The 19,965-nt window shown below is 41.5% G+C and overlaps 1 protein-coding gene across 1 annotated transcript in view; it reads right to left on the reverse strand.

Annotated features, from left to right (window-relative positions):
- The window catches only part of KCNH5 (potassium voltage-gated channel subfamily H member 5), a 219,763-nt gene that overhangs the window by 186,851 nt on the left and 12,947 nt on the right, over nt 1-19,965 (reverse strand). The window contains exons 2-4 of the mRNA XM_065403569.1: nt 16,843-16,966; nt 6,283-6,389; nt 2,140-2,268 (exon numbers count right to left, since the gene is read on the reverse strand). Coding sequence (XP_065259641.1) covers nt 2,140-2,268; nt 6,283-6,389; nt 16,843-16,966 — 360 coding nt within the window. The remainder of the gene's footprint in view (nt 1-2,139; nt 2,269-6,282; nt 6,390-16,842; nt 16,967-19,965) is intronic.

Raw genomic sequence — 19,965 nt, forward strand, 5'->3', positions numbered from 1 at the left:
AGCCGTGTTGATCGGTCTGCCCATGTGAAAGCAGAAGACAACACGTCCCCATGCCCGGAAAATGGGCTTTACAGGAGCAAGCGCCTTTCAAACTTGCAGGTTAAAGTCTCAGCCTGCTATAGGGCAATACTATGGAATGGTGCTTAAATGTAACAATTGGCATTTGAAAATAATGATACCCTCCCCTTTCAGACAGCAGCAATAAACAGAGAATTTTCACAGCTTCTTAACGTTTTCCCCCATAAACACATACTGCGGAGGTGGACCAACCACCCCGCTACAGAGAAATACTAGTTTACCACAAGAGGTGTCATCTCCTGCCCAACAAAAGAAGGCCTATGGGCATCAGACAAGCCATGGTGGAACATCACTGGACAAAAGACTTTGTTGGTCCCTCCCCCTCCCAAACATCCATGAAGTGGAGATGTGCACAAATCCTCATCCCATCAGCTTGAGCCCTGGGGGAAGGGGATAAAAATCTATGTCAAGAAAAACTGTTATCACTATGCTGCTTGGAATGTGGAGAGGGCAAAATTTCTAAGCATAAGAAAGGGATCCCCAAGCTGCTTAGCCTGGTTTAGCCCTCAAGGACACAAAGAGCTTGTATATTACAGCAACCTCTATTACCTTTTGATACCTAAGACTGTAACTCATTTGGTGTATATGTTTACCTGCTTTAACCTTGTAAATAACTCTCTCATTTCTTTTTCCTGGTTAATAAACTTTTAGTTAGTTTAATACAGGATTGGCTACAAGCATGGTCTTTGATGAGAAATCTAAGGTACAAATGACCTGGGGAAAGTGACTGGTCCTTTAGGACTGGGAGTAACCTGAACATTGTGGTGATTTTTGATGTAAGGGACCATCTATCACAAAGGCAGGCTTGCCTGGGTGGCAAGATAGATCCGTGTGCCCGAGGGGACTGTCTAGGACTTCGTGTTAAGGCTGTTATAGTGTCTGAGGAGTTCACACTTGTTACTTGGTTGTTGAAATCTAGTGATAGAACATACAGCCAGTTTGGGGTTTGTGTCCTGTTCCTGGACAGTCTGCCCTGAGGTTGGCACGCATGCTCGTAAGCCTCTCCAGACAGCTTGACAAATATATTCAGTAACTTTTGAGTTACCCAAGCATGGATAATCAGATGTTATCCACACTGTATGAAAATCGTTCAGACCCTGGTTTTTTGCACTTGGAGGACACCAAGAGTTTCTCTTTGAAGCTCTGGGTGTTCATAGTTCTCCATGAGAAACACAGACTTTGCCAAGTTGGGGGTGGGGGGGGGGAGGTGAGGAATAAATAAATGATAAGCAAATGCAAAGCAAATCTTGGATGTGCATGCAACAGGATATTATTTCCCTTAACCAAGTGTGCACTAAGTATAATTAGAAAAACAACACACATATAAACTTAGCATACAGCAGCCATGAAGCACAGAATATGCCTCAGGATCGAGAGAGACAGTATAAACAGGTCCTTTTCACCCTTCCCCAGCAGCTGTCCTTGGACAAGGCTGAGGATCTGGCCCTGGGTGTTTATTTGAATAGGCCACTGCACATCCAAATGAACACCATCTGCAGCAGCTGTTAACAAATAAACCCAACAACCAGAGCTATGCTGATATCATTGCTTGCAAACAAGGAACAAGCAAAATGGGCCATTTCATTGTAATTTCACCTTCAAGAGAAAAAAGATATCAGTATCTCATCACCAAGGGGGGGAAAAGTGTTTACTAAATGGAAAATTATAATCTCCTTAGGGAAAAAGGCATTTAATTTTCAATCTCCTAAAACAGTAAAGCTTAACAAATAATTAAAAGTGGCTAACAGTGTCTCAAAGTGATACTAGTTTCTAATCTAAGCAAAATCTAGCTGTGCTGAAACAATCAGTGAAACCATACCAAAAAAAAGATATACCAAGTCTAGGGACAGTTGCAGCATGTTGTTAATTAATGTTACATACATAGTGCTTGATCTTAGAGTTTTATACCACAAGCGTAGCAGAATGATGTCCGAACTCTTACACATTGCTAAGTATTTCCTGAAGCCAAGAAACACTTCACATTCATTGTTTGCTTCTGCTCTGAGGTTCAACTTGAATATGTGTATTTTAACATTAATAATAATTTATTTTAAAAATTACCTTTTGTTGAATCATCTTCAATTGGTTGTTTGAACAAAGTGATATCTTTAAAAGTGCACAGGAATAAAACCACTTTTTCATGTTCGTTTCTTATAGGTGCAATTTGCATGTAGAACCAAACCGGGGTTCCTGGAGAAGAGAGAAAGAAACCAGGGCATGTGATAGAACACCAGCTTTCCACAACTCCTACATGGGGCATTTCATGGTTTAAATGCTGTATTACATGCATTTATCTGAAAACCATTTCTAGATAGCTGTACTTTTGCCATGTTTGTTTGGGTCTATAATATATTCACACGCACATTAAAATGAGAAAATGCTAGCAATCCAATTAACTACCACAAGTAACCAAAGGAAGAACCCCAAACAATTTTTGCCATAACACTGTTTTACTGTCCCCCCTTTAGCCTGGTCTCTCCCTATCATTCTTCACCCCCTTTGGAGTCTGGGTGGGTCTCATCCTCGGGGTATGCAAAACTTTCTGATATTTCTAAAGTAATAAACAAGGCGAGAGGAAAACCTTGACGATCCATGTTACTCATCACAGAGAATCAAAACAAAATGGCAAAGACACCTACGTTTTTTCCTTTGCTGGTCATCTTTAAAAAACAAGCTTTAGATTTTGTTTAAAACATTTTTTAATTTCTCTGTAAATTAGGATGATTCTGTCAAATGTGCCATGTCCCCGATTTGATACTCTTCCACACGTAAAAAAGAACGCTTGAGAGATGAGCTCAGCCATCCTGCCTCCCTGTTTTCTGGGCTAATCACCAGACCATACCCTCCCCCAACACACACACACACAGCTGAATGGACGGAGACCACGAGAATGGAAAACATCATTCCAACATTCTTCAGCTTTCCTCTGTGCCCACATTTCACTTCCATTCAGCAGAGCTGGTCTAACTGTGGTTCCATAGATCCGCAGCGTAATGTCTCAACATTCCTCACAGAGGCTACTGAAGGACCAAAAACAGGGCAGCATCGGCTACTTCACAGGCATCCACTTCTTTCGAGCATCTTCAGACCTCATGCTGGAGGATGGCTTAGCAGAATGCACAATGCCATTTGGATTAGACATGCTTCCACCCTGGTTAAAAATTGTTTTCAGTCTGAACTGTTTTGGTGCCAGTATGGACACAGACTAGTCCACCCACAATGCACCATTGGCCTTTGAAAATCTCCCACCATGCATTGCTTCTGGAGTTGTACCAGAAACTGCAGAATAGGTGCCCAGAGGGCACTGCAATAAAATGGTTTAGCATAGGACTAGTGTAGACAAGGTCAAAACTGCAATTCACCGTGGCTACACTGAACTGTTTGTGATTAAACCAGTACAATAGCAGTAAGTGGTACAAGCACAGGGAAGGCCTGTGGTTTAGGGTTTATTCCAGGGACATTGTGCTGACTGCTCCATTATTTCAACTCCCAATGGCCAACTCAAGATTTACAGACCTGAACACTGGCTTCTAAGAGGTTTGTAATGTGCAGCTCTTTAGACAAGTAACTAATTAAAAAGCAGAAGGCACTCTAATAAACACAAGGAAACCAGGCAGTCCTCATACCAGCAAGCTTAAAATGCTAAGTCAGTGCCTGAGGGCAGCAATCCTGAGGATAATGCCTGAAAGCAGCAGCCCCTGGATAATATCTCTCACTATGCTGGAGGCAAAGGAAAAGCCAAACAAATCTCAGTTGCTACCAAAAGAGTCTCTCAGGAGAAAAACCTACACAACTCATGAGCAAGAACACACAGCACTGCTAGGCACAGAGTGGGGGTTGAAATGAACACTGGACGTTCTCATGCTTGGTCTATGAAAGTGCAGTGAACTCAGAGCAGAAGGCTGGTGACACACCTGGCCACCAGTGGGAATAAACTGAAACCCCTCAATCTGGTAACAGTCTGTATTTCCTGCAGGTGTTCTAGAAGAAACGTACACTACCTATTTTTCGCTACAGTGTTAACCTTAACATGTGCTTTTGCAGTGAGGTCACGTTTTGCCAATCTGCAGGAAGCCAGGTACAGATTACGACTGGGTAGAACCAAGTGCTGGACAACGCATTTGCTGAGACAGAAGTCGGCCAGTTAAAGTGTTAGTACCAAAAGGAGTCTTAATTCTTGGCTTTTGGGGAAGAGGAGAGAGAGCAAGAGAGATTGAATTTACGGATGGGATCCGATCCAAGACTGAACAGAGAATGACCCTATGGACTGTACTTGGATATTTTCTTATTACAAAATCCTTCCACTATCCTGCATATCGTATAAAAACTATAGACAGAAGAGCTGGAAATCTGGGCACAGCTGAAGGTTTTAATGAGGAAGCTGTGTTTCAGGGATTTATTGAGAGGCAATCCACTCAAGCAGGGGATATTCTCTAAGCAAAAGCCATTGGCCTGATATGGAAAAGAGATCAGGAGAAAGCTTTTAGCTTTTCTATTTAAAAATAAAAGGGAAAGGAATTTAATGAAAGACTGACACCTGTTAACCAGGAGCTGCCACTTCAGCTTATTTTTAATAAGATAACCCAATAGCAAAGAGAGTTGATTGCCAGGTATCCATTCTGTTACCAGCTGGAAACAGGGTGCGGCAACACTAGAAGCCTCTTCCAGTGGAGAAATGCAGGGCAAACCCATCTCAGGACAATTTCCTAACATGTGGGAGCAATCAGGCAGAGTACACGGACAAAAGAGCAGAGCAGCAGAAAAGCAAAAGAACAGACATGACCATATGCCAGAGACCAGAATGGTGTCATTCACAGGACATGTCAAGACACCTGCAGCAATATTGGAAGTGAGAGCTGCAATTGTTCTTCTTTTAATGGAAAAGTTTGCTAAAATACTTCGGGGTGGGCAGAATTTGAGGAATCTTAGGATAATTTATTACTGCTTAAGTGTGTGCAAGGCAAAGGATGGGATGATTTCTCCTAAAAAGGGAAACTGGAATTAAAGTATAAAGAACACACGTATAATTTCAGGAAGTCGTAGCAGGTACAATCTCAGGGAGCAGCATTGTCTTAAATCCTCTGTTCATAGTTATGAGAGACAGAAGTGTTTGTACTAACATATAGCACAACTATTGGATGAGGCCCTGGAACACGATTTGCCCTTTCCTATAGTGCACATTTTTTCTGCAACTGAAGTACACTAGGAAAAGCTATGGACCCAATCCTGCAAGCTACTCCATGCAGGCATAGGGGTCTGCCTGTGGAGCGCAGCTTACAAGGCTAGGGCCTATATTAGCTGGCCTCACACAACCGAATGAACGTGCAAGTTACTGGGTCAAGCTTCCAGGATCTCATGGCAGCAGCATTCTTTGAATAGTGATTAAGTCCAAGCATAAAAAAAAAAAGAGGGACTGTAAGAGTTAAAAACACAGTCTGTAAACTCTGCCAGCCAATCCACAACTGACAGATTTTGTCCAGTATCATGTTAAATGTTGATGAACAAGAACAATGCACAGGAGCAGCATAAACACCTACAGAGAAAGACTAGGATAGCAATATGTGGTGGCAACCTGACTCTGAAGTAAAATCATCTCCAGTTCTTGAAACCTGCTGGAGAGGCCAGCCAGCTAAAGGAGAGAATTGGTCACATTGTTGAGTTACTACATTGTCCTCTGCCTTCTAATAACCTTGAACTAATTCTTGACTGGGTCTTATGTTTGGTGGTCTCAGCCAAGTTCCTAATGGGTATCTCTACGCATCATAGAGCCATCAGATCAGTAGGCACAAGTGACAGGACCATAGACATCTGGGACATGAGTGTTCCAGCTCATGATTGAGGGAATTCTCCGATCTGCATGGAGCACCTCGCACAGTGCTTCCTACCAATGTACCTAGTTTGATCACCTTCATATACCCCAAAAGTTTCAAAAATGAGTTGTGTTTCTGGGGTCCTCACCTGAGGCATTTTAAAGGGGCCAGACTTTCAGAAAGTGCTGAGCACCCACCCGCTAAAAACCAGACCCTTTTAAGGGGTCTCAAGTTGCCCATTCAAATATTAAGGCACCCAAAATCACTAGTCACTTTTAAAACCTTGCCCCAAACTCCCGCACAAATGCTAAAAGTAAAATTGGTATTGCTCAATTATTCATTCTAAAAATATACTGTCAATTACCACCAGTTGCATACATACTGTTATACATACTGTTTTTCTTGTACAGAAGAATTTCAAAGCAGTTTGACTCATAGTTGTCAAAAGTCTGTCTGACTTTTTCAATGGTCTTCTTATCCGTCAGTTCCCCATACATAAAACTGGAAAAGAAAAATCCATTTCTGTTTTTTGTCACACTCAAGTAACAACTTAGAAACATTGGCTATGCTGTAATTGTCATCCACTGAAATGTAACTATGAGTTACACCTCATTTCAACATTTATGGTATTCCAAGATTGCCATGGAACCTATAAAGCAAACAATTGTGGCTGCTTATTTATTGTAAGAAAGATTTATGTGCTGTCATTTTACGTTTTATATAAGTGACTTTCTAGGTATACATTCAAGGCTAGAGTGTTAAAAAAAAGAGCTGACAATATACAAAAGCATGTCCTATTACTACCACTGGGGCAACACGTAAAAATGCTACAGTGACAAAATGATAAAGTGGAGAAGAAAACTCAACAAAAGCCATGCAAATTCTCAAATCCTCTTAGAACCCCTTAGACTTGTGAGGCAGAATGGAATCCACTACAGATAAATCCTGATGATCCAAGCATCAGTTATGAGAATGTTGAGTTACCCAAAATTTGCTTCCATGCCCTGAATCCAAAATTCAGACAGGGACCAAAGTTCCATTCTCTAAAATTATCCAGAGGTACCCCAAGACATTCAGGTAATCAGAGTTTACTTATAAAGGTCTGATTATGAATCAAGACAGGATTTCACCTACAAGAAATAAAGGCTGCAATTCTCTTGCAAATAAATTCCCCAATCCAGCACAACTTTTAAAAGCACGAATTGTCCCACTGAAGTCAAGTCAAGTTAGCATTTATCCCATGTGAGTGGGAAAGAAGTCACTGGGACAACTCACACGCTTCAAGTTAGAGATGTGCCTAAGTGCCTTGCTGGATCAATTCCCCAGCTACCCTGTTCAACACGACACCTTTCAAATAGTGCATTCCCAACATCAATTATATAAGTGCCAGCACCTGACATTCATATTGGCAGGGTGAATTTCAATGGAAGGGCATCCCTGGTTCAAATTCTCTGTGCTGATGTAAATGTGCAAAACTCCGTTAAACTCCTCTGAGGTTTACTCACATTATATTTACCTCACTTGCCTAACTTGTGGAATAAAATAGAACTTTATGGATTTCCTTTTTATTGCACAAGTTAAGAAACCAAACTGCTAGACTATTATGCAACTCTTTTAATAAATATGCAAATACATTTACTTATTTCATGTTATTCAATTAATTTTTGTATCACACTGTTTGGAAAAAGTACTAAAATGCATCTGTACATTCCTCCTCCTCCCCTCCACTAACCGGGTATAAATGCAAACTTAAGGATGGTGTGGGTCCGCTGCTCAATGGAGAAGGTGAGCTGGAAACAGAAGATGATAGGAAGGCAGAGCTTCTCAATATCTACTTTGCTTCAGTCTTCTCACAAAAATTAACAGGTGACCAGATGACTAGTGAAGTTACCATAGATAATAAAGGGGAAGGGATGCAGATTGGGATAAGTAAAGAACACATCAGATCTTCTGACCAATTTGAATGGATTCAAATCAGCAGGGCCAGATGCTATGCACACAAGGGTACTGAAAGAATTAGCTGAAAAAATCTTGGAGCCACTGGCAATAATATTTACAAACTTGTGGATGACAGGAGAGGTCCCAGAAGACTGGAGAAAGGCTAACATAGCGTCCACTTTTGAAAAGGGGAAAAAGGAGGCGCCGGGGAACTATAGAGCAGTCAGCCAATCCTCGATACCTAGTAAGCTACTACAGCAATGTATAAACATTCAATTTGTGAATACCTGGAGGATGAAGGGGTAATCACTAGCAGCCAGCATGGATTTACCAAGAACAAATCATGCCAAACCAGCTTGATTTCCTTCTTTGACAGAATAACTGATTTGGTGGATAGGGGGAATGTGATGGACATAATATACCTGGACTTCAGCAACGCTTTTGTCACAGTCCCACATGATATTCTGATAAGTAAGCTGGATAAATGTGGGTTCGACGGAACTACCATTAAGTGGATACATAATTGGGGGGTTCCCACAGGGATCTGTTCTGGGTCCGGTGCTGTTTAACACCTTTATTAATGACCTGGATGAAAGTATGGAGAGAATACTGATCAAGTTTGCGGGTGACACAAAGCTAGTAGGGGTTGCCAATATTTTGGAGGATAGAGCTCACATTCAGAGGGATCTTGATAAATTGAAGAACTGGGCTATAGACAACAAAATGACATTCAGCAAAGACACATGTAAGGTGCTACACTTCGGGAAGAAAAACCAAACACACAAATACAGAATGGGGGGGAAACTGACTTGGCAGCAGCACTGCTCAGAAGGATCTGGGAGTTGTGGTGGATCACAACCTCAGCATGAGTCAGCAATGTGATGCTGTTGCAAATAAAGCAAATGCAATTTTAGATTGCATTAACAGAGGCATAGCATGCGTGTCACGGGAGGTGATAGTACCACTCTACTCAGTGCTGGTTAGGCCTCAGCTGGAATACTGTGTCCAGTCTTAGGCACCAATGTATAGAAAGGATGCAGAGAAACTGGAAAGGATCCAGAGGCAAGAGACAAAGATGATCAAAGGGATGGAATATGAGCCATATGAGCAAAGGCTGAGGGAACTGGGTATGTTTAGTTTGGAAAAGAGGAGATTGGGTGGAGGGGGGAGATATGATAGTGGTCTTCAGATACTTAAAAGGCTGCCATAAAAAAGATGGGAGAAAAGCTGTCCTCTCTTGTCTCAGAGGGCAGGACAAGAGGCAATGGATTCAAACTACAGCATAGCAGATCTAGATTAAATCTCAGGAAAAACTTCCTAGCTGTAAGAACTGTAGGACAATGGAACAGACTGCCTAAGCTTCTTCACTGGAGTTTTTCAAAAGGAGGCTGGTATAAGTGGGCACCGCTCCATTGACTTTACTTCTAAGGGTATGTCTACACTGCAGCTGGGAGCAGGGCCACCTGGGGGAAAGGAGGACGCAAGAAAAACTAATGCGTGGGATTGCAGCACCATTCAGGTTTGGCCCAGCAGCTCCTCCGCAATGGAGGGGCCACCAGTCCAAACTGAGTGGTAGAATATAAAATAGAATATCAGGGTTGGAAGGGACCTCAGGAGGTCATCTAGTCCAATCCCCTGCTCAAAGCAGGCCCAAGTGGTGCTGCAAGCCCGTGAGCCACGTCACAACACCTGAAGCAGGGAGCTGGGCCCAGCCCCGTAGGACAGAAGCCAGCACTGTGGGGTTGCGGGGGTGGCACCTCTCCAATATGCCACTGCTCCCCAGGTCCTCCTCTCAGGGACAAGTTTTTTGGAAGGTGGGAGAGCCTCAGTTTCAGATTTTGCCCCAGGCTCCCAAACACCTGTGTGCTGACCTGACTGAGAAGTGTGATTCACAGTGTGGGTAGACAGACTCACGCTAGTCCAGCTTGAGCTAGTGTGCTAAAAACAGCCGTGTGGGCATCGCAGCCCGAGCTTGGCCCACAGCAGCAGCCCAGGCAGGCTTGGACTCAGGGGGCTAGCCCGAGCTGCCAAACATGCTGCCATGTCCGCACTGCTATTTTTAGTGCACCAGCTCAAACTGAGCTAGCGGGGAGTTACCTGGGTGGGAAATCACACCTTCCAGCTGCAGTAGAGACAAACCCTAAAAGACTGAATTTCATAAGAGAACATCTGAGCCCCCATGGTTATTCTTCCCCAGGGCCAAAAATCAATGCAGACTGTTCTACGCAGATCTCCAATTAAAGAACTGCAAGAAAAAGGGAAGATAGAATAAAAGCTGTCAAACACTTGGATGAACATACTTTTAATTGCCCTTTTCTTTGTTCACAGGCATTTTGAGTTTGAATGGAAACCCACAACAGAAACCTCCATGAAAATTAAAGATAAAGAGGAAATAAGGCTACCAGTGTCTCTGCAGTTTAAAAGAAGTTTTTCTTTTATTGATTGACAAACCTTCAGAGCTTCAGTAAACTGAGATTTATTTTACACTTATGCTGCAAGAAACAACAAAACAAGAACACTGAAGTTGTTAGTGACTTGACTGTGTTAGGGCCGGACTGTGAACTCCTTACTCACTACTGGTAAGCAGTTTTTCACACCAGTACAGTAGTTCTACTGGGTCAAGAGGATACTCGCAGAGTAAGGTGCTACTCAGTGCGAGTAATGGGATCAGAATCTGGCCTGTAGATGAAAAACGTCCTATAATATTTGTGGGATACTAAAGGAAGTTATGCACAGCAAAACAAAGGCAGGCACTGATATAGTATATGTCATTACTAAGTCACCAGCACAAATTATTAAAGAGATGCTACTGGACTTTTCTGTGATGATTGATGCCAGCAATCTGTTTTACCAAATCCGCTGAGTTCTACAAGATACCACTCAATAATGTCATCATTTTCTGAATTCACCACCAACCTAGAATCCAACTTCTATTAATACATGGCAGTCTTTCAGATAATTCCACAACATACTGCAGACAGAATATTTTCAAATGACTTGTTTTCTATTTAGAAGTTCAGCTAATAATGTTTTATACATTTACATTTGAGGTGACAACAACTAAGGTTAGAATGTTTCATTTCTTTTTAATCTGTCATCTTTAATGCACTGACAGGGCAAAACAAAAATATGACCCGAGAGGTTTAGCACAATGTATCATGCAACTGAATTTTCTGTTATGTTGTTCCAGAGATTTAAAACAATTTCCCCCTTAGTACGAGACTACAGAAAAAAGATTCTGCTCAAGTGTTTATGTGGTTTATAAGTGCAGAAACAATCAATATTAATTAGAGGTATAATGACTAGCTGTATTCAGCATCTTGTATAGTGGGGATATTAGGTATTAAGGAGTAACTATACAACCCTGCTGAATATGATCAATCAACTGTATGTTTACATGAAAATCAGTTTATGACAGCAGTCAATCTCTAAAGTTCAAATCTTACAATATTTTCACATGTAAGGAAACATTTTAAGGTCTTGTGCTGCAATAACTAAACTTTTCAATGGACAGTTTTTAATATCAGGTGCACAGGGAACTTACAAAGCAACTCTGCCATACAAGTTACATAAGATCTCTGTTTATCACAGACTTAATTTAATTTTGACTGTCCCTTTTTTTTTTTTTTTTAAACCAGGGGGACTCCCATCCCTACTCCTTTATCAATCACACTATCTTCCTCTGCCACTTGTTGTTGTTATTTATTACTTGTCAAGCGTCGACAGCACACTATACAAGACAAATATCAAGACCACCCCATGCTGGGGATCTTACAATCTACACAATGGACATATCGCAGACACATAAGACTCACTGAGATAGTCACAGAAAGGAGCAACTTTAGACAAATTTTTCTCTTTCTTAAGCAGGTCAATTTTTATTTATCTTGTCTGTGTTCTTATCTCCCTCCCAAGCACCCCCTGAAACAGAAGAGCCATTCAATACAATGCAGTTCTGAGTGGGCACAGGATTCTTGTATTCCTAGTCAGTTTCAGAGAGCTGCTGGTGGTGTCACCAGTAGTGTCCTGTTCATGCTAATGGATAATTCTGTGAGGTTCTGAAGGCCAGGGCCGGCTCCAGGCACCAGCCCAGCAAGCAAGGGGAAGGGGAAGGGGCTCTTCGGCGGCAATTTGGTTGCGGGTCCCTCTCGGAGGGAAGCACCTGCTGCCGAATTCCCGCCAAAGAAGAAAGTGGTGCGGTGGAGCTGCCGCTGGAGTGCCGCCGATCGCGATTGCGACTTTTTTTTTGCCACCACTTGGGGCGGCAAAAACCCTGGAGCTGGTCCTGCTGAAGGCTGGGTGAATGGCAAAGCATGGCAGGATCCTAAACCAAAATTACAACCCTGTTTATCAAGGGGCATTAGATGAAAAGGGGCACAACAGCATTATGCTGGCCAATGCCAGCTTGAAAAGGATTCACCCAAAATGAACAATGGCCACCAACTCGCGAATTAGAAGCTTCAAAAGTCTGCAAGTTAAAGCACAGCATCCTTTATAAAGAACCTCAATGGAAACGCCACAGGCCTGATTCTCATTCACAACAAGGCCTCTTTGTGCAGCCCTGACAGTATAAGGGGCCTTTAGTGTAAATGAGAAACCATCTCAATGTCAAGTTTAATTATTCTTGAACACTGACGTCCATTCACTAGACATACAGGGGTGAAATCCTGGCCCTACTGAAGTCAATGGGAGTTTTGCCATTGACTTCAACAGAGCCAGGATTTTACCCACAGATTTTTCATCCAACTTTAAACAGCAATAGATCAAACCAGGAGTGAATGTTTCCCTCACTCCCCTGAGACACTGAATTAGAATAGTGCAGCAGTTTCCCTGATAATGCTGCCTGTAAACAACTGGTTCAATAAAGAGCTGTGGTCCCTTTGTGTACGGTTCCGCCGGGGCACACAGACTCATTCAAAATGTTAAGGGAACCCTGGAAAGCTCAGGTTTCCTCTGAAAACTGTGGGCCACACCCAGGCCTGAGCCAAGCTCTGTGGAGACAGGTAAGCCAAAGAGAGGAATGGAGCAGCCTCCAGACAATGCCAAATGTACAATGCTTGGGGCACCTCTGCTAACCAAGTGTTCAATGGGTGTGTGTTTTCATGAGTTCTTGCACAGAGGAATCAATGGCTACCAATGACCATTGAAATGATATTTTGAGAATACTACTAACAATACCGTATCATTTTCAGAAAGGTTTTATAACAGCCAATTCTTTTAATTTACTCAGTAAGATCTAAATTTGCATGAGCACATATAAATACAAGAGAAATATTTATCTAAGTGCAATTTAAGCTCCTAGTGCAACTGGAAGTAAAGAAGGTTTGCATGTGCAATTGCAGCCTAAATATGCTGAAACTGCAGCTGCCCCTTAGGCCATCCCAGTTGTAATTTCATTGGGACACAATATTCATCAACTCACAAGTTTCCACCTGCTGAAAAATTGTGTGTGTGTGTGTGTGTGTGTGTGTGTGTGTGTGTGTGTGTGTGTGTGTGTGTGTGTGTGTGTGTGTGTGTGTGTGACAATGCTATTGTGTGCACAATTAAGCACACAATTTCTGGTGTGATATGTGCCAATCAAAAACATATTTATATCCCTATAGCTCAAAGCTCTGGTTGCCCAATTCTCATCTCCACTCTGGGTACTTTGTACCGCTCAGCTGCTACAATGTGCCATAAAGCCAGTCGATCTGGCCAGGTGGGAACTGCTATTGCATAGGAGGTAGCCCCAAGTGGTGTAGCGCTAATGTCGAGGCCCCTGGTGTGAGGGCCATCACTGTGGGTGCATCTCTATACTCTAGCTATTCCCAGCTGCTGGAATAGCCACTTGGGGCTGCCAGCAGCCAGGCATAAGTTTTACAGCAGCCTCATGTCTGCTCTAACTTAAACCGGGGGACAAACTGGCCCACCTTCAAACTGACAGCCACAATAGTGGAATAAAACTATCTTTGTCCTCCACCACACTCAGGACCTGCACCAAGCACAGCTAAACTGCACCCCAAGAATCAGAGCCTAGAGTCTGAAAAGTTTTACATTATGTATCTCTCTGTATGTGTATACATTTTTGTCCTGAAAAGCAATATAAATGTAGCACCATAGCACTCTGATCCCATAGCATCAGAAATCTGCTTTGCTTTAATCCAGCTAATGCTATGCTATATATCAAATAATTCCATTTTGGGGACACATGATGTAGCAATCAGTCTTATCACATGTAGATTGAGAACCCAATTTAGAAAATAAAATCTTATGTATCATGTTGATTAAAATTACACCATCTATCAAAAAAACAGACATTTATTGGCTATCATCTTCACAATCCCTCTTTGATGTCATCTACTGTATTTCTCACCCTCAACACCACACGCTCAAGTGAGTAAACCCAAAAAGCCACAGTCCACCCAAAAACTGTTCTCTGTTTCATACAGCAGCACAACTTTTTATTAGAGAGTAGCTTCAAAACTGTTCCTGTCTGAAAAGGCATGCATTGGACGTTAAACCTGTTGGATAAGTTTTCGATCCCAGTCTTATACCCCATGTACCAGCAAAGACTGGAATTTCTGCTGAGGCAGCATTCCGAGACCCTGGGGCATGTGGAAATCACCACACTGCTCAGTGTAACTCAACCGGCTAAGGATAAGGCATAGAAAAGAGTCTGACCCAGTCTTTGAATGAAAAGGTGGTTGCTAAATAGACAGACTCTAAAGTGGATGGGTAGTTGGAAGTGACTGGAATGGGTTACCTAGGGAGGTGATGGAATCTCCTTCCTTACCGGTTTTTAAGGTCAGGCTTGACAAAGCCCTGGCTGGGATGATTTAGTTGGGAATTGGTCCTGCTTTGAGCAGGGGGTTGGACTAGATGACCTCCTGAGGTCCCTTCCAACCCTGATATTCTATGATTCTATGAAGAGAAAAAAATGGAGTCTATATTAGAAAGCAGCCCTGTCTACCCTACTAACCTCCTACTCAGGAGTAACATAAGAGTGGCCTGGTGAAGAGGGCCAATACAATGGAGGTGTCTATTCTGGAGCTGGAAGATGTAATTTCCAGCTCAAATAGCATCAGAGCTAGTGCGGGTATGTCCACTTGAGTTATACCTTCCAGCTCCAGTGCCAACATACCCAACATCCATGGACCATTTTCATCATTGAAACAGGGCTTACGAGGGACTTAAATGGTGCACAGGCCTCATGCTGGCTCTCTCCATAGGGGTGAATTTAACCCCATATAAACTTTTACATCCTTAGAGAGAAAAGGTGGGAGACTGCTCCACATGTTATACCCATAGCACATAAACATGCACAAAAACACTGCTAGGCAACAAACCTTTTGGCACCTTCACTATCTGAAGTATAATTGAGGGGGTATTTTTAATAGGAGAATTCATAAGTCCTCATGTTTCAAAGGTGTTTAACTAAAATGTTCTTATATTTCTGTTCTGTACTTGTAATGGTTTTAATTCAGAGCCGTGGAAAGAGGTTCAGCTGGCAGCAAGTAGCTTATATAGATGTGTTTCAGTACAAAGAAAACGTAGATGTGTTCATGGGAGTGCAACAGGGCAATTCTATCAGTGCATCTGGGATGGCTGTGACGAGGTTGTCTCCGTCAGCCCCCATGAGTTTGTAAACTTGCTTGCTATTGCCTGTATTCAATATTGCATGGTAACATCACAAGCTTGTTCCTATACCATTGTCTGCAATAGGAAGCCTGAATACTTTCAGGAATCTTGGATTCCACAGGTTTCCCCTCCTCCTCAATAGAGAAAAGCAGAGCAGGCTACGTTTTCCCATTAGCAATGCGCTTGTTGCCTCTTGGTGAAAATGGAATGGTAGTTAACGTACCGCACATATAGAGTCAGATTTGCTCCCTGGGTTGCTTCAGTTACCAGCAGTATAACCAGGTGTAGGCCCCGGGCAGCAGCCGCTCTGCCAGGATTGTTGGTGCACATGCTTTATGGGGCTTGGAGTTGGCTAACCCAGTCCACAGAAAGCATCTCCCAGGGATTCAGCGCTCTCCCGGAGCATCTCCCAGGCACTCAGTTGAGGAGGCTAGGATGGATGTCCGGCCATAAATTAAAATTGGCTTCTCCTGGCAGACCACCAGACAAGGGGTGACAGTACATCCACCTGCTCCTAGGGGTAACTGTCCTGATGGTGATAGAGAGTGCAGTTTGCACCTCAGTGTGCTCATGGGGGTAGGCCTCTTGTGAGTCAACTAGAGCGAAACTATTAAAAATCTTCCACTTGTGTGTACTAAAACCCAATTTTTAAATATCCTACCATGTCTGCACGTCTCTTTCAAATTCATTACAGGGCCCGATTGTGACCTCACTGATACTGGTGTAAATCAGGAGCAATTCCAAGGCAAAAGAGAACCTAGCCCAGAGTCTCTAAAATTTTCCTTTTCCACGGAAGATTTTTCTTCATTCCTGCCTTGCTCAGAACGTTTATACCATCAACAGCTGTTACAAGACAAGTCACAAATTCCTGAACTCAGGACCTGGAAGCTAATTAAAGGAAGAACTAGCTTGTTTTTTTCAAAACATGGATGGCAGAAAATATATTCATTGGTAAATGTTATAAAGTAAAAACAAATCTATATTATCATCGGAAATATTCTCTTTTCATTTATAGCTCAATCCTACAACATGCTGAGCAGTCTGGCCCTGATCCAGCAAAAGCACATAAGCATGTACTAAACTTTAAGAACTCGATCAGTTCCATTGACTTCAGTGGATCTATTGAGGTCAATGGAACTACTCATGCATACAGTTAACCACGTGTTTAAGTGCTTTGCTGGATCAGAGACAAGGTACTCAGCACTGTGCAGGATCCAACCTTTATAGTTATAAATTCTATTGATTGCACTGGTACCTTAAATAGTTTATTGGTAATTTTGCAAACTTTTAACAGATCATTTTTAAATTAAGGCTTTCAAGATCATTTAAACATTTGAGCAGAGTACTAATTTTCACTCCATATAAATAATTAGTTTGTAAATATACAGAGGCTACATACCTGCAAGTGCTACTCTTCTGCATGACGTCAGCTCGATGATATCCAGAGAGTTTACAAAAACCGTCATTACTATAAACTACAGGCCAGTCCACAATCTGGGCATTTCCCAGTAAAAAACTTGATTCTAAAAAGAAAAAAAAGAGAGAGGAAGATTTGTAGTTAACCACCATGTAAGGTTAAATAATCCTTGTGTTATAAACCAATTGCAGACAGTCATTCATATTGATAATGTTTAAATATTGCTTCAATCATCTGTTCTTTTAGTCAGTGCCTACAGCTCATATACATGAATTGGCACAAACATATTAGGAGCAAGTCCTAAAACAGTCTGATTCACCAGTTTGGAACGACGTTCCTCCAAAGCTCCTTTTAGCAAGGTGTTTCTGAAGCAGGAAGTATCCATTTTCTTCAGCTGTACTGCCACAGTGTTATATGCTCATCAGCAATGCAAACATTTCTAATATTGTTCCTGTAACAATGTTCTCCCTATAGTCTAAAATAGAGGTTCTCCGTTTATGACCCAGTGTCAGCTTTGAGCATTGTGTAAATGTGTTTTTCCTGCGGCTACGGAGCTATTCAGTAACTTTCACCACTGGAGTGGTGCAAAAAAGCTAATGAAATGTAGCCATTAAAAGTCTCTAATGTACAAACTCAGTGATGATACAGGTATCTTCCGCTCAGCACAGGTATTGTCCAAAAAAAGTCCAAAGGGGATTTTTTAGCAGCTGTCGTTATAATAGTGAAAGGATAATTATGCCTACTGCTTTTGTTTATTGATATATTTACCTTACTTTCATATCAAAGAGCGATAATTTGTGGTTTTAATAGGTTCTACACTGCACTCTTTCCTATGGTTTAGAGGCTTGAATGTAGAGTATATAATCCAAACAGTATTCTATCCAACATGGTAAGTATATTGGAAAATTTTTGAGTTTTTATATACATCTCTCTCATATATTTTACAAACTTGAATTTAAAAAGAAAATCTGAAGATAAATATTTTTCCTTGTGAAAATCTAATAAAGACAGAATGATGTAAGGATAGAGCTTTGGGTTTCGTGAACTTCAACCTTTTTAGATTCGTATAATTAGTCTGAGTTCACCCAAAAATCTTTTTTATCCCAAGAGGGAGTCAATATTTTTTAAACTTGTTTTTCTACCCAAAGGGAAGTAAGTGGCCAGGTCCATGACTAGAGCAACTATGCATACCACAAAACAAATAAATAAATACATAATATTGGATGACAATGGAAGCTTTGCTATTGATTTCAATAGAGCTAAGATTTCACCCACTGTACTGATACTCCAGGTATTTTTTCCTCTTCCCTCTACTTTCTACACAGCGTATCCCTGTTTGTTACCCTCTCTGCACCATTTCCCCATTATTGTCTAAATGGACTTTCTATTCTTTCTCTCACACACACACACACGTCTAAGCAGAACATTAGTCCAGTAATGTTTGGGTGTGAATTCAACTTTTGAACCCAGGACATTTAGATGGGTGTAACAAGTGTGTGCATCACTAATTGCTGGGGCTGTAAAAAGGGATTAAAGAACTGCATGGTGAGGACAAAAAAAAAAAAAAAAAAAAAACATCCCAGGACTGTGACGAGCGAGTGTAAAAGAGATGTTCACGCTTTGGAGACGTAACCAGAGTTCTTTTCTGCACCACTGTTTTATTTTGGCAGCCCTACTGCAGTACTAACAGAACCTTATCCGTAACACCCCCCGCCGTTTCCAATTCTGAATATGACTGTTCCCATGGGACAGTTTTTAATTTTATCCAATGTATCTGCATATCAGCCAAACCCCTCTCCCCCATTAGAACTGATGAATGGTCTTCACAACATTCACCCCAATTAACTCCTCTCAAGTGGGCACAGTTCAGAGTTGGTGCAGGACTTAAACGTTCCCATGTGAGGAAAATCCTACTTGGGAGAGACTGTGTGAATCTACAAGTATTACATGAGTGTTGAATCAAAAACAGGATTGATTTTGAGCACACACAAAAAATACTCATTTTCTATAACTATCTTCCCTAAGATGTTCTAGACACTTAGAAGTAAGAAACACCTTATATGAAAACAGGAGTGTCCTCCATTCACCAGAAGCGAACTGACTGGCTGACATTTCTATTGTATCCATCTTTCAGCAGAACCAGATATCCAAATATAAAATCATTCAGGGATATCATGTGGATTTGTGACACTCCCTGGAGGACCTGAGATTCATAAACCAATAAACAGATTACATAGATATGTAGTCTTATCATTTGTGACAGAGATAATCTTGATCCTATATTCCTGTTATGTAACTGTTTCAGAACACAATGTACACAGCATAAGAGGCATGTCACAGCCAAGAGCAGACATATGGCATGCCTGATATTCAATTTTTGGACTTTTACAGCATCTTACATCCGAGGATCGCATAGTGCTCAGAAAGCATTAATTAACAAAGCCTGACCAAACCCACGGGAGATAGGAAAGCAGCATTGACTTTGGGTTATTGTTTTGTTTTTGCTTTATTGATTTTTCATTAAAAACAAAAAAACAAAATTAAAAATGCAAAAATTTAGCAAGAGGCTAAATTTAGTACAATGATCATTGTAACAAGCATCAGGCCAAAGACAAACAAATATACAAGTCTCTTGCTTTGTGTATTTAGCGTCTTCTCTTTAAAACTTTGACAAAGGAAAGAGCCTATAGATATACAATGCAATCTGAAAAATGCTGATTTAGTAATGACATCCTGTCTGAGTCTTCTTATATCATAACCACATTAATGCATGTGTATAACACCAATCTGTCTTTTTCCCCCATTTGATTGCTGATAGAGTTATTTTCTCCATCAAAGCTGCGTTTGACAATTTTTACATTACTTCTGCAATTTTGCCAGAACAAAACCCTAAACAGTTTTTTTGCTAGACACCAGAGTTTCTACAAATAAAGCAGGGTTAGCTACCCCTAGTCAGTGCTGGAGACAACGCCAATCATCAGCTAACCTGTCCCATATAATTTTTTTTCTTGACACAAATTCTAAAAATCCCATCAGGGCATGTGCAAAGGTCTTTCAACAGTTCTGAATACAAAGATGGGACCCTCTCCAAGCATCTGTGACTTA

Source organism: Emys orbicularis, chromosome 4 (assembly GCF_028017835.1).
Source record: "Emys orbicularis isolate rEmyOrb1 chromosome 4, rEmyOrb1.hap1, whole genome shotgun sequence".
NCBI classification, from domain to species: domain Eukaryota; kingdom Metazoa; phylum Chordata; order Testudines; family Emydidae; genus Emys; species Emys orbicularis.